The sequence below is a fragment of the Neopsephotus bourkii genome, unplaced genomic scaffold (assembly GCF_033783945.1).
Source record: "Neopsephotus bourkii isolate Nb327-2 ecotype Australia unplaced genomic scaffold, CSIRO-AGI_Nbou_v1 NB_107, whole genome shotgun sequence".
NCBI lineage: Eukaryota > Metazoa > Chordata > Aves > Psittaciformes > Psittacidae > Neopsephotus > Neopsephotus bourkii.
The window spans coordinates 10,174,359-10,185,108 of NW_026900624.1; the positions used below are offsets into that span (position 1 = coordinate 10,174,359).

Consider the following 10,750-nt stretch of genomic DNA (forward strand, 5'->3'; position numbering starts at 1 on the left):
CTAGGGAAGTGTAGCCTTTACTGCTTAGCTGATCACCACCCATGAGTTGTTGAGTTCTGGGGTTGGCAGCAACGAGCTGTTCTGTGGCAGGTTCACCCACCCTTGACAAGCACCTGGCCAAGGTTGTCAGGATATTCCCACCACAGGTAGATCCTGGGAGCACTCCCATGTGTGCAGCTCCTGTCCCAAACCCAGGTATAAAAAGAGCCTGTGTGCAGCCATGTGCAATTACCATGGCACACTTTGCACACAGGAGACATTTCCCTGCTAATTACCCGGTACCATTATCAAAGCACCTGATCAACTTTGGCCACAGTTATTATAACATTGCAGCGTTAATTGGTATTTGTGCCCTTACAGACACTGACAGCACGTGCAGATCTCAGTGGTTACAGGCTGCTGTATTTCAGAATTAACGCAGTAAGGGTTCGGTTGTGCTTTTAAAGAAAAGAAAAGGCTTAGTATAGCAACAGGTGGGCTCACAAGCAAGGAAAGAAACAGCACACCAGAGGAATTTCAAACGTGTGTACTGTCACACATGGTAATCGCTGGTTTGGACAAGATGCTTCAGCTCCTTAAAAAGGCAGCTGACTTACAAATATCAGTGGTCTGTAATTGCTGTTGTTTTTTACTGAGTGGCAAGGGAGCTATTTAGATGTTTTGATTCTACACTGCTGTGGCAGTGTGTTGACTGCCATAGCATGACAGTATCCCTGAGGGGATAAAAGAAAGATTTGAAGCAAACAAACAGGGTTGCCACCTGTGAACCACTTTTGCTACCTAGAACAGATTTTACTTCTCTAATAATAATTTGTTAGACTCCTTCTATGTCTTTGAATTTAAAAAATATCTGACGTGGCCTTGGCCTGGCAGTGGTAATCATGGATCAGGTAATGCAATTTGTGGAACCTAGCTGTCAGCTGTTAAAAGACTCCAAACAACTTGTTAAAATATGCACCAAGCCTGACAGGAAAGAGGTCCAGGAGATTGCTGTAGCAACAGCAACAGGTTTTGCGATAATGGGATTTATTGGTTTCTTTGTCAAACTGATCCACATCCCCACCAACAACATCACTGCAGGCTTCTGAATATTTATCATGAAGAACAAGATGTTGTGACACTTGCTGCAAAGATTTCACAGCTTTAACTTGTTGGTTTTGGGGTTATTTTTAGGCTTATAAAAGGTGGGAGCAAGGCCAGGCGGCCAGGCAAGAATACAGGGATGTTGTCTGGGAATCTAAGCACCAGGTTAGGAAAGCTAAGGACCAGTTAGAAGTAAACTTGGCTAAGGATGTGAAAGGTAGCAGGAAGGGATTCTATAGGTACATTGTGAATAAAAGACTAGGGACAGCGTGGGCCCTCTACGGAAGCTATGAAGAGAACTGGCTATCCTGGATTTGGAGAAGGCTGAGGTTCTTAATGACTTTTTTACCTCAGTCTTCACTGGCAAATGCTCTGACCACACCACCCAAGTCTTGGAAGGCAGATGCAGGGACTGTGAGAATGAAGACCTTGGGCCCGGTGTAGGAGGGGATCTGGTTCGAGACCATCTTAAGAACCTGAACATGCCCAAGTCCATGGCACCTGATGAAATCCATCCGCCGGTCCTGAAGGAGCCGGCAAATGAAGTTGCTAAGCCACTGTCCATCATCTTTGAAAAATCATGGCAGTAAGGTGAAGTTCCCAATGGCTGGGGAAAGGGAAATATAACCCCCGTTTTCAAGAAGGGGAAAATGGATGACCCAGGGAACTACAGACCAGTCAGTCTCACCTCTGTGCCTGGCAAAATCTTGGAGCAGATTATCCTGGAAGGCATGCTAAGGCACATGAAAATCAACAAGGTGCTTGGTGACAGCCAGCATGGCTTCACTAAGGGGAAATCCTGCCTGACCAATTTGATGGCCTTTGAGGATGGGGCTATGGAACTAATGGATAGGGGCAGAGCAGTTGATGTCATCTACCTGGACTTGTGCAAAGCATTTGACACTGTCCCCCACAACATCCTTGTCTCTAAATTGGAGAGACATCAATTTGATGAATGGACCACTTGGTGGATAAAGAGCTGGCTGGATGGCCGCACACAAAGAGTTGTAGTCAATGGCTCAATGTCCAGCTGGAGACCAGTACTGAGTGGTGTCCCTCAGGGGTCGGTGTTGGGACCGGTCTTGCTCAACATCTTTGCTGCTGACATGGACAGTGGGATGATTAAGGGAGTGGAACATCTCCCTTATGAGGAGAGGCTGAGGGATCTGGTCTCTTTAGCTTGGAGAAGAGAAGACTGAGGGGTGACCTCATCAATGTTTACAAATATGTAAAGGGTGAGCGTCAGGATGATGGAGCTAGGCTTTTTTCAGTGATGTCCAGTGACAGGATAAGGGGCAATGGGTGTAAACTGGAGCATAGGAGGTTCCATGTGAATATCAGGAAAAACTTCTTTACTGTGAGTGACAGAGCACTGGAACAGGTTGCCCAGGGGGGTTGTGGAGTCTCCTACGTTGGAGATATTCAAGGCACATCCTGGACAAGTTCCTGTGTGATGTATTCTAGGTTGCCCTGCTCTTGCAGGGGGGTTGGACTAGATGATCTTTTGAGGTCCCTTCCAACCCTTGGGATTCTGTGATTCAGTGCGCCCTCAGCGAGTTTGCCAATGACACCAAGCTGTGTGGTTCGCTTGATACGCTGGAGGGAAGGAATGCCATCCAGAGGGACCTTGACACGCTTGTGAGGTGGGCTGATGCCAACCTTATGAAGCTTAACCATGACAAGTGCAAGGTCCTACACCTGGGTCAGAGGAATACCAGGCACAGCTACAGGTTGGGCAGAGAAGAGATTCAGAGCAGCCCTGTGGAGAAGCACTTGGGGGTGTGGTCGATGAGAAAATGAACATGAGCCAGCTTCAGTGTGCGCTCGCAGCCCAGAAAGCCAATCGTATCCTGGGCTGCATCAAAAGGAGTGTGACCAGCAGGTCGAAGGAGGTGATCCTGCCCCTCTACTCTGCTCTCGTGAGACCTCACCTGGAGTATTGTGTGCAGTTCTGGTGTCCTCAACATAAAAAGGACATGGAACTGTTGGAGCAAGTCCAGAGGAGGGCCACGAGGATGATCAGGGGACTGGAGCACCTCCTGTATGAGGATAGGTTGAGAAAGTTGGGTCTGTTGAGCCTGGAGAAGAGAAGGTTGTGTGGAGATCTCATAGCATCCTTCCAGTATCTGAAGGGGGCCTATAGGGATGCTGGGGATGGACTATTCCTTAGGGATTGTAGTGACAGGACAAGGGCCAATGGGTTCAAACTTAAACAGGGGAAGTTTAGATTGGATATAAGGAGGAAGTTTTTTACTGTAAGGGTGGTGAGGCACTGGAATGGGTTGGCCAAGGAAGTTGTGAATGCTTCATCCCTTGCAGTGTTCAAAGCCAGGTTGGACAGAGCCTTGGGTGACACGGTTTAGTGTGAGGTGTCCCTGCCCATGGCAGGGGGGTTGAATCTAGATGATCTTAAGCTCCTTTACAACCCTAACTATTCTATGATTCTATTCTATGATTCTGTAATATACAAAACATCAAGGGGTGAGGCAAAGAGTATCTTAAACAGAGCCTCAGCTCTGGGTCCAGTGTCTGGCTCATGTGATGTTTGCAGTCTAGTAACACTCCCACAGCTCCATTGATTTGCCTACTCAGTTGCATAAGGAAGAGATTGATCCTGCTTTCCTGCCCCCAGCTCTGTTTTGTATTTTATACACCTACAGCTGTAAGACATCTGCTGAGACAGAAGATTCTACATAAATAAGATGTTAATGTAAAAAATGTTATTTACATTACCTAAAATGAGAACTGTTAGGGAAACGTCAAGCAGGCTGTGTATCTTTCCTGTGATGGCTGGATGGAGGTTTCTAAACAAAAAGCAGCAGGCAACCCTATGTTTTCAAGGGGTCCTTTACGTTTCTGTAAACTCTAAGAACTCTGTAGAAAAACGTCTTCTAAGGTTCTTTTTCTGCAGCCCTTTATGGACTTAATTGCTCTATTGTACTTTCCTTTCTTCTAGTTCTTTCCCCTGCTTATTGAGGCTTAAAATATGATTGGGAGGGTCCCACAAAACTTCCAGATGACCTTCTATATTGAATGAAATCCACATGGAAGAGATAAATCCATGTCCACCTTTGAAAGACAGCATGGTTCAGCTTCCAGTGTGAGCTTTTCTTTCTTCTAGACCTAATTTGATGCCAAAATAGGCAACCAACATGCAGAACTGTGTTTTGGTCAACCTTTTTTGATCCCATGTAGGGTTATGATTGACACTATCCTGTACATCCAGGTTTTGGGGCCATACAGCCATGTTTTCAGAAGGCACAGGTTACCCAAATAACTATTTTAAGGTCATGCAGATCCCACTGCCAGCGAAAAGATTTCCCAGCTATGGGATCATTAAAGGCAACAGCTTGTGGGTTTTCACAGTCAGCACAGAGCTGTGAGACTCTGAAAGGCAATCAGCTCTTACATTGCCACAGCTACAGCTGCAACAAAGAGGCTGTACCACTCACTCTTTTGCTGCAGAAAACCAACCCAAAATGACAGCCTTCAGGGTCCCTTCTTGATTATACTGATCTCACAACTATACATGGGTGACACACAAGGAGTTGCCTGTTGATTATAATCGCTTTCTGTTACAGAGAAAGCAGTCTCTTAGTTTGCCAGACTTCAGCACTGATACAGCAAGTGCAATCACCAGGGAAAAACGTGCCATGTCAGCAGAATAATATGAACAAATAAACCCATTGAATTATTTGTGGTTGGATGTTTGTTTCATGACTCTTTTGTCACTTAGCCATCCTTCTCTTCATCATGTTTTTTATTTTCCTGCTAAACCATTTTGACACATTTTCCACGCTATATGTCACCAAAGATTGCAGCCATGGGAGCAGCTGTGGTAGGATGCATTCCTTCCTCTTTATCCCTGATTTCTGATGTTTATAGCAAGGGAATGGCCATCCAGACTGCAACCTGGGGTTTAGGGATCACCTTGCTGCTTCCTGGCATCTATTCTGCTGGGGATGTGACCTAGCACTCTGTAACTACAGAATTAAAACAAAATGAAAAGGTAAACAAAAGCAAAGCTGTGAGGTGTCCTGCTGATGAGTTGAGATGTGAGGCCCTGGTGAGAGCATGCTATGTTGTAGGATGTTCTGTTGCTCACATAAAGTCTGATTATTTCCAAACAATGTTGATCCCAAATATTTAGATCTTTAAACTTCCATGAGGTGTTCAGGTGTTTTAGGTTATTCTTGACACTTTGAGTCCAGCCACCAGTTATCTAGAGCCTCTGTGATGCTTTTGACATTTTATGTTTGCAGTTCACTTGGAGATGACTTACACAATTTTACACAATTTACTTTTGTTTCCCAGATAATCAAGCAGAAGAGAACCAAACCTGGCTTCTTGAACAACCCTGGGTGTTCAGTACAGCTCGCAGACTAGAGCTGGCAGTGCTCACTGTGACCATTGGTGCCCAGATCAGGGCTGCCTAGAGCCATATCCAACCTCAAAGCAGTGTAAGGGGCACCAGTTTGTTGAAAAGAGGCAGGCTTTATTACAGGAGAGCCACAGGACAGCAGGGACTTTGCTGCTGAATGCAATTAAGTGACCAGAGTCGAACAAGAAGAGAAATAAAGGATAGGTGAGGCTGCTTCAGGATATGGCAGTAAAACTACCTGGTGGTCACAGATGTGCATGCTCACACACAGACTACATAGGACTTTATTAGGTACAAGATCTCGACACTATTGCTCTGAATGTTTCCTGCTGTTGGTTTGGCTCCTGGGCTAAGTGGTGCTGCAGACTGCTTCCCTCCTGCTTTGGCAGTGGGATAAGGGCATTGCTTTTATAGGCTCATTCAGTCCCACATAAAGAGTGAACCTTCCAGGTAAATGACAGAAAGCTTATGAGCTCTGAAAGCTGAGTTTGATAGCAGACAATTCATCCTTTGGCCAGATTTGTCTTTAAAATGCTATAAATGGCAAATAAGTTTCTCAGCAGTGTTTTAGAGTCCCTAAGTATTTTAGCATTTGTTATTTATTCAGTTATAAGATATCCACTATCCTGAAATCTAAGCGTGCAGTACTGATTTGTGTCACTTCCAGTGCTGGCCTCCATTCCTTGCAATGAATGACAGCAAGCAAACTGCTTGTCTTCAGATGCTTTAAGGACCATGTGTTTATGGTAGTTGCTGATCCTAATTTTAGTGTTTCCACCAGGCCTGTGCTGAAAGACACACCATGTTTAGCAAATGTCTCTTTTGGACTCTCAGTCTTGCAGAACGGGCTAATGAAGCTCTTTGTGTACTGCTTTTCATTTAGTGCTATTTCTCCAGCAGCTGCTATAAAAAGAGCTCTGTCAAACACTGTACTCCAGGTTTGCATGCATAAGGAAACATGCCTGTGCAAAATGGACAGAGAACTTTTGGCTTTTAAAAAAATCAGATGCCATTGCTTTTTACCTTAATGAAATTCTGATTATTCCACAAACTAGCCTTTTCAAACCCAGCCGTACCTGTTGAAAAGCATTGTACCATTGAAACTTTCCTTTCTCCAGGTTGTGCACAAAAATACTGCAGTAGACTTCATTTATATATCTGATGCGTATCTAATGGCCCAGCTTTTCCGGCCCAGCTTTTCCATGTGCAAGTGGGATTTGGAGCCAAGAACAAAGAGGAAAATATACATAAGCTATGTTTTACACCATAATACTCTGGTCACCCACTAACCAAAAAAGCTGAAATAGCAAAGTAAATCAATCGTCTGATGCAGAACCGCATGAGAGACTGTCTTAAGGAGCACTCCATTTCAGATTTGCCACTCTGCTTTTTTCCCTAAGGACACCAGCTGCGGTTTATCCTCTCCTTCCCTTCTTTCCCCACTTAAAAAGTACTACTTTCTCAAATTCTCCATTCCCAAAGCAAAGAGAATCATTGGCTACTTGATGCTTAAAACCTACCAAATCTTCCTCGCCTGAACCTCATCTCAATAATATATCAGTAGGATGAACCACCCTTGGCCAGAGCACCTAAAAGAACTCAGACTACAGAGCCCTATCAAGATGTTCTTTTGGTCCTCCTTAAATGAATGGTTATCCTTCAAATACTGTGCTCCAATTCCCAGACAATGATAAACAGTGATAAGCAATGATATGTGGGCAGCATAAAGGCCCATTTCCTAGTTCCGCAATCTGCAAAGAACTGGGGTAATTGATCTGCATTTTGTTGTTCAATCTTTTCTGGCCTTGGGTGACTTTTCGCACTTATTTATACTGGACTACTTTTAACAGTTTAGGTGATCCATGTATGGCTGATCAGTTATAAGTAAAAGCTGTAAATATAGGGGAAAAAAACAGAGAAAACATAGCACTTAGCAAAGTACTGATGGAGGGACACCCAAACAGAAATTTAATCCTCTCTTATCTGTAGAAGATCCTGATGGTGCTCAGCATTGATTGACTGGATAATGAGGAAAAAGTAGTGCTGTGAAGAGATTGTCTTTCTCTGTGTGACCATTCCCAACAACCCCACCTTGCTAATTAAAGGCAGATTTATTTGGCTTTATTGATGCTAACAGGGCTTAGAGCTGTATTTGTGGATTTTGTGAGAGCTTTGTCCCTTCTTAGGGATTGAAAGAGCAAGCGTTGCTTTGCTTAATTGTGTCGAAGCACCTAAGGCTTTGGGAAGAAACCTATGTCTTTGGGGAATTATACTAGTCATAATAACATCCATTCAGCATTTCATGCCACAGAGTACTGATTTCTCTGGTGTGCAGGTTCAATGCTGTTAATCACAAAATGTTCTACTTTGTGTTTTTGATGGTTTTGGCTGGGAGAGCTGTTATATTCAGCTAATGAAACCTCTGCCTTGCTTGGAGGCATCATTCCTTAAATAACAGATAGAAAGGGACCATCACAAAAGCAGATTTGATTGCATGCTCTGCTATGCAGAAAGGAAACATGCCCATGCCAGCCTCTTGCACTGCAGCCTGGTGTGAGCAGCTGTGATGGACCTTGGCTCTTGAGCAAGCCCAGGACCCTTCTGTGTCTTGCCAGTTGTATAGTACATTGCATAAACTTTTTCTATAAAATCAGAAAGCCAAACCAGCATCTAGTGATTCCAAAACATGAAGTTAGTGAGACCTAATTTTCATTTGCTTTCACAGTAACATGAAGGATAAGAGTGTTGTCAAATTGACTTATTTCTATAATTGCTGTTGGAAGAGTCTGCTGGCATTTATATTGTGAATGAGTTCATTGAAGTAAAGATAGACTTATTATGGATTAACTGAGAGCAAACATTAAGCCTTACAACAGCAAAAAATAGCAACATTATTCTTGCTATCTGCACATTGCCTTTAAAAGAGCACTCCTCTTTGTGTTACTGGGTGGTTCTTTTCTTGTAGGAAAGGATTGTTTTTAATACTCAACGATAAGAAGACCCTGGAAAAATAAACAAGCTTGCAGGGATTGAGGGTGGGACTGCCCTCAGTAAACCATTGTGTTTCCAAAGCTTGACTTTCAACAGCCTGGCTCTGGAATCATGACTCTGTATGTTTATTATTGTATTAGCATTGTATATATTGACAGTCTGACCAGTAAAACTACACTAGCATCATTCCACAAAATGCTGGTGAGAGAAAACAATAATGAACCATCCAAAAGACTACTTGTTGAAGCTATTTTCATCTGTCAAGGAACAAGCAAACTGCAGTGAGTTTGTTCATATTGCCCCTTCTTGTCCCTCTCTTTCCATTTTGCAACTTCTTTCTGCCCACTTACCTTTTTTTTACCCGTGTGGCATCTGTTGGCACCACACTGGACCACAGAATATTTGATTGCATTTTCCAGGAAGGAGGGAGGTAATCAAGCTAAAAACTTATCCCAGATTCACCAACAGACTTGATAAGGGTCTGAGCTAGTCTCAGGGATGGGAACAGAAACTTCAGAGCAATTGCTGTTAAAGTCTGGAAATGTTAAATTCTGGAAATGCAAACAAAGTTGAAGGAATCCTGTTCAGAGATGCAAACCGGTATTAGGACTGAGCAGAGGTCAGCACCTATCTAGCCCTCAGTGCTTTGGAAAATGTGTTTGCAGGTTTTCTTAGGTTATCTGAATGGCCAAGGTGGCTTCTAGATGCCCTCCCAGCTGAGCACATCTGTAGTGAACAGGGGTGATGGGACTGGGGCTGCAGAGCCATGCTGGAACTCTGTGATGAAGAGGCAAAGAGCAAGCAGTGTTGGTTTATGAAATCCACCTCAGGCTTGTGCCCTCATAAGGAAAAATATGCCTTAATAGAAGGCAGTAATTGGCAGAAATAAGGGAATGGGAGAACTCACCCCTAGTCTCTGTTCTCATTAGTTTTAAATTAGCGGAACTCCATTGGCTTTCACGGGAGTTATTTCCGATTTACACAGAGATAACTGAGATCAGAATCAGTTGCAAAGTGTATTGAAACCCTGTGCATTTACAGTTTTGTGATGACTCTGCAAAACCAGCTTGGATAATGCCACATTGTGCTGGGCTGCCAAGAGGCTGATGCCCAACCAGCACCCAAGCTAGCACCTGGTAACCTACCCAAAAAAGAGAAGCAAAGCACAGTGATCTTTTCTCACCAGCCTTGCATTCTGTGAAACTCCACTGGTGTGCTGGGTATCACCATCAAGCATATAGTGCCTTTTGCACAGACATATGGAAAATCCACTGGTAAAATTAAACTCTTGCTTTGAGAGGTGATCTCTCAGCAAGAAAAAAAGAAAACAACACCAAAACCTCATTCAATTAAATACAATTTGCTGACAAATGGTTTATGATGGTGCTGAAGGCCAGCCTTGCCATGATTATTTGTATTGGGTTATAGTGTTTCTGCTATGAACAAACTGCACTGCTGGTCCTTCAAGCCTTATTTCTTAAAATGAAATGTTCACTCAGCAGCCAAGCTTGGTTTTGCAATTAATAATGTTTAAAGTGACAGAGGCTTAGTTTTCCCCTACATATTATTTTTTAAATACTATTTACAAGACAGAGATTCATTGACTTCTTTCAGTCAATACCAGTTAAACATAATCTAACATTACTGAGGTTTCCTGTTCCTTGGGTTTTTTTTTCTAATACTTTGGTTACACTGACTGTGTTTTAATCGGATACGAAATCAGCAGAGGCTGGAAGAGGCAGAATAACTGAAACCTGAGCGAGTCAGTGTGTTACAGCAGGCCAGGCACAGTCAGCACGCTCTGTGGCAGCTCTGAAAGCTATCTGTTCTCTGCTGACAGACAAATTTTCATAGCGTGGTCTTTGCTCGTGTTTACATCTGCACTTGTGTAGTCTTGAGTGGCTGCGGCTGCACTATCTCAGACAGTCACTGAGGTAAGTAGGAGCAGGATCTGATTTGCAAATTAAACTTAACAGTGGAACCAATAATGACTCCTTAGTGAAGGCATTAACATAATTTAAAAGCCTTTAGTATGCTATGGGTAAAATTTGGGCTGGTCTGCTTCTGTGCTCATTCAACGTCATCAAAAGGAACAAGGAAATAAGTGATCTATATTTTAAAACCAGAATACCAAATGTTATGCTTTTATTTTGAAAATCTGCTTTTGCTAAATTGGCGAACATATTATAACAACAAATAGTTGTATGTTACCTAGATATATATATACACATTCTGCATTGTCATGGGCTTGTTTCTTGACCATTTGCAGTGATTTAAAGTTCCAGCAAGACAGCA

General features: G+C 43.2%; 1 protein-coding gene across 1 annotated transcript; it reads left to right on the forward strand.

The window, feature by feature from the left end:
* Positions 1–785: 785 nt before the first annotated feature.
* LOC133214123 (protein transport protein Sec61 subunit gamma-like) lies at positions 786–1,147 on the forward strand. The gene has a single exon (XM_061356812.1). The coding sequence runs from the start codon at positions 882–884 to the stop codon at positions 1,086–1,088; it is 207 nt and encodes a 68-aa protein (XP_061212796.1). The 5' UTR covers positions 786–881; the 3' UTR covers positions 1,089–1,147.
* Positions 1,148–10,750: the final 9,603 nt, after the last annotated feature.

What these genes read in the sequence shown, in the direction of transcription:
- LOC133214123 (XM_061356812.1), top strand. Translation starts at nt 882, where the DNA reads ATGGATCAGGTAATGCAATTTGTGGAACCTAGCTGTCAGCTGTTAAAA.